Source organism: Salmo trutta, chromosome 6 (genome assembly GCF_901001165.1).
Source record: "Salmo trutta chromosome 6, fSalTru1.1, whole genome shotgun sequence".
Classification (NCBI taxonomy): domain Eukaryota; kingdom Metazoa; phylum Chordata; class Actinopteri; order Salmoniformes; family Salmonidae; genus Salmo; species Salmo trutta.
Genome location: NC_042962.1, coordinates 17,863,833 through 17,868,193, shown reverse-complemented (window position 1 = coordinate 17,868,193; position 4,361 = coordinate 17,863,833). Strand labels below are relative to the sequence as shown.

The window sequence follows — 4,361 nt, the reverse complement described above, 5'->3', positions numbered from 1 at the left end:
GCGCTGAGCGAGAGAGGGAGAGAGAGAGAGAGAAAGAGAGAGACTAAAAAGGGCTTAACATCCTCTAATGGATGTGTAGTCGATCGATAGAAGTCCTCAGGATTCAAGGGTAGTAATCCAATACCATAATGCACTGTGTATTTTATGTCAGGAGATCTCTTTACATTCTCTCTGCTATCTTACAGGGCTTTAAGCTCTTCAGGATATTGCAAGATCCCAATGGGTGTTTTTAAAGGTGAAAAGCATTATTTTATGACATTAAAAAGTCAGTATAATTCTATATTTCTAACTTGAATGTGCAGAGATAGTTTTGACACGAACATACAGTTTTAGCACCTTTTTGATAACAAGATTTATATGCCCAATGCATTATTGGCATGACAGCCATATAAGTCATAAAAATCATAAAAGGCATAAAAGATTTGAAACGGCATTCTATTTCCTGATAATCTATTCAAATGTCCCCCACACTTCACATACAATGACACTGCCAGTTCTAGTACTTCAGAGGTCGGAGGTCATCTAAATATGGCTGTGACACTCTAGTAGTAGTGTGTGAAGAGGGAAAGAGAATACCAAGCCTTTGTTGTAGCTCTGCACGCGCTCTTCTCCATCACCTGGTTGCCATGGTAACCACCCTCCCACCACACACACATACTCTGATACACTCTCTCTTACATGCACACATACACTTCTCTCTGTCTCGCTCACTGTGTGGGCATGCCAGGCCCCATTCAACTTGAGCATAAGAGAAGCATAGTATGTGCAAAACGGCGTGCACAAAGCCCCGGCCAAGCAAATTCCTTTGTTTGTCTCCTGTTCAGTCCCCCTGCAGCCAAAGCCCAGAATCAGCAGTGCCAAGAGTTGAAGGGGAAAGTGCTCACCCAGCGAAAGCCCTAAGTCCCCCATTGTGTGTCCTTTGTGCGGCAAGCCTCGCGATACTGCCGGGCACGCGCCCCGCCGTATATATTGGGGTGTCCAACTTTTTTACTGTTACACTTTCTTACTTGTGGGCCAGGTTGGACAGTATCCAGTGGAAAATGTCGCAGTATTCTGGAAAGGTAAGCAGCATCTGGGTCAACCTGCATTCACACAGCATCAGGTAGGCTAACACTGGGACATAACTGACTGGACAGGTCTCCCTTGAAAAAGAGTTATTCCGACCTCAATGGGACTGCCTGGTTAGAGAGAACTCCAGTCAATAAACACATATGTTTGGGAGTGTATGCCTTTACAGGTATTTAGTGTAGGTGTGATAACATTTGTTTGGAAGTGGAAAATGTGCTTTTTCTCATACCATCATGAGGTTAGGTATTCAACAAATAGATGTTTTTTTTGTTTTTCAATTCAACACTGTCAATAAAATATGGAGGCAATCCCTGGTGAACATTTTTAGATTTAGAGATTATTCTAATCAGAGCAATTACTCAGTTTGTCTTGCTGGGAGAAATACAGTTAAATCTGTTACGGGAGTTGAAAGTGAATGAATGTCATATTGTATCGTGAATATTTGGAGAAAGTTTTGAGTGCATTCTGATTCTGCTTCTAGTTCTACCGTCAATCTTGTGTTATAGATATATCTAAAAGAGCAAGCAAGGTCTAGGAAAATTGTATTCATTTATTTTATTTTGAATAAACTATCAATGGCAGGTAGGGATAATTAGTTGGTGGCTGGCCAGTAGGAGTAGACATAACATAGTCTTGTATCCATACTTCTAGCCAACTGCAAGCCAACTCTAATCTTCTATTCTAGTCTTCTATTCATCCATAGTTGGCTTCAGCATATATACTATACAGATCAGTGGAGGCTGCTAACGGGAGGACGGCTCATAATAATGACTGGAACGGAGCAAATGAAATGGAAACCATGTGTTTGATGTATTTGATACCATTCCACTAATTCCGCTGCAGTCATTACCATGAACCCATCCTCCCCAATTAAGGTGTCACCAGACTCCTGTGCTATGGACACAAGGCTGCATGACAAAATGTATTTATATACTGAACTGACTACACCATGCCAACACATACAAATCCACACCTACACTCCAGTGACAAAGTATCCACCCGTCCGTCCAGCCTCTAGCCTGGGATCCAAAACTCTTTGCTCTGGACCATTTCACTACATTTTGAGTCATGAACTGGATGCAATAAAGTTATATTGAGTAATTGAGTTTGTATCCCACCAGGACTTAGGTTCAAATATTATTTAAAATCTTTCAAACACTTTAAGCATTTGCTTTAACCTGCCTGGAGTGCCAGGTGGGTGGGGTTTGCACTTTTGCAACATTTATATTGGTTACATTGCAACAGGCAAGCTCAATCAAACCCACTGAATCTATAATGATGACAAATAGTATCTGAACCCAGGTCTGTTGGATACCACACTGTCCTACCTCCAACTCCCCACCCTAACTAATGAATTATGGTGTTAATAACCTCCTCCTCTCCACCCACCCACCCACCCACCCATCACAGATCACCTTCTACGAGGGAAAATGCTTCACTGGCAGACAGCTGGAGGTCAGGGGCGACTGCGATAACTTCCAGGACCGTGGCTTTATGAACCGCGTCAACTCCATCCGTGTGGAGAGCGGTGCCTTCTGCTGCTTCGACCACCCCGACTTCAAGGGACAGCAGTACATCCTGGAGCACGGCGAATACCCAGAGTTCCAGCGTTGGAACAGCCACAACGACCACATGGGCTCCTGTAAGCCCATCAAGATGGTGAGAGATGGGGCTAAGGGTTAAGAATCGAAAGGATAGGGGTTAGGGGTTAAGAGGATAGCTAGTGAGGATGAGGAGAGGTTGAAGTTATAGAGACATTTTCTGCTTTAACTCAAAGATACTTTAGATCAATAAGTTGGGTGAATGACCATAGCACAGTTTGGGTGTAGTGTTGTCAATTTGTAAACGTACCTCAAATGTAATCTCCTCTCTTCTTGTCTCTCATCTTCTCCATTATAACAGTATTCCTATATTTGACTTGAAAAACTTGTGTTAACTCCAATCCTCTCCTGTGTCCTGCAGCACGGTGAGCACTACAGAATGGAGCTGTTCGAGGCCTGTAACTTCTCCGGCCAGTGTGTGGAGATCTGTGACGACTGCCCCTTCCTGCAGAGCCGTGGCCTCAGCAAGAGCTGCATCAACTCCATCAAGGTCTATGGAGACGGAGCGTAAGTAGTACACCTCTAGCCTAAGTTTCAGACTGCAATCACACACACACGCACTGACAAACACACAGCCACTGACAAACACACACATGCAGGGGCGCACAAAAACAGACACACACAGCAATTGGCAAAACGCAGAGATAAATTCATAGTGATTCAACTTTTGGATCTATTTTTGTTGAGCCAAGACATCCAACCTTTTAGCATATGTTATGGTGTTAATTAAGTTGGCGCATAATTGGAACACATGCTAATGATCTAGCTTGTAAATCATAGACACTGCTGAATTTCTAAATAACTTTAACACCACTATTCACACCTGTGGTCCCAACAGTTGTTTTCCAGGAGGGAGTTAAATATTAAAGGGGAAGTTCAGGATTTTACAACTTGATGTTAGATGTTTCTTTATTACTGTTATTCCATCTGCTCTAAATGTGTGAAGTGAGCAGGTGTGTGACCATTTCTAACCCGTGTGTGTTTCCTTCTGTAGCTGGGTGATGTATGAGGAGCCTAACTTCCGCGGCCGCATGTACATCGTGGAGAGAGGAGACTACTGCAGTCACAACGAGTGGCAGGCCCAGAACCCCAACATCCAGTCCATCCGTAGGGTGGTCAACTACTTCTAAACCTCTTCTCCTATCTTAACCCAGACCTCGACCCTGGCATGGACTGTGACTTTTACCACTACCGCTCTAGAAATGTTCAATAAAAAAAGACACCCCAAAAAAATCACACACATTTATTTTTATCAAAGACTTGGCGTGTTCTGCTTCTGTGAGTTACTATGAAGTGTATGAGGGTCTATACAGAGCAGTGGTTTTCAACCTGGGGTACTAGTACCCCTGGGGGTACCCCACCTATCCACAGGGGGGTGCTTGTCAAGATTCGTTAAGAACATAGACCTAATGATTGATTGCACATGAGGGGGTAAGAGTAAAACGTGACTGGGGTAAAGTGACCAAAAAAGGTTATATATATAGAACCAGTGAACCAATGTTGGGGAAGCAATTCTGAAAATATAGTTTATCAAGCAACCAATTACTTCACACTGGAAGAAGTTAAGCTACACTAAAGTTGCTCTTAAGACAAATATACACTGAACAAAAACCCAACGTGAAACAATTTCAAAATTTTTACTGAGTTACAGTTTATATAAGGAAATCAGTCAATTGAAATAAATTCATTAGG

General features: G+C 42.8%; 1 protein-coding gene across 1 annotated transcript; it reads left to right on the top strand.

The window, feature by feature from the left end:
* Positions 1–977: 977 nt before the first annotated feature.
* On the top strand, positions 978–3,905 carry crygn2 (crystallin, gamma N2). Its single transcript, XM_029754991.1, has 4 exons — positions 978–1,061; positions 2,479–2,727; positions 3,031–3,176; positions 3,664–3,905. Exons 1-4 carry the CDS (start codon positions 1,041–1,043, stop codon positions 3,797–3,799), a joined length of 552 nt encoding a protein of 183 aa, XP_029610851.1. The 5' UTR covers positions 978–1,040; the 3' UTR covers positions 3,800–3,905.
* The last annotated feature ends 456 nt before the right edge of the window (positions 3,906–4,361 follow it).

Coding starts and splice junctions, on each gene's coding strand:
- crygn2 (XM_029754991.1), top strand. CDS start 1,041: ATGTCGCAGTATTCTGGAAAG. Junction 2,728..3,030: donor CCTGTAAGCCCATCAAGATG/GTGAGAGATGGG, acceptor TGTGTCCTGCAG/CACGGTGAGCACTACAGAAT. Junction 3,177..3,663: donor AAGGTCTATGGAGACGGAGC/GTAAGTAGTACA, acceptor TTCCTTCTGTAG/CTGGGTGATGTATGAGGAGC.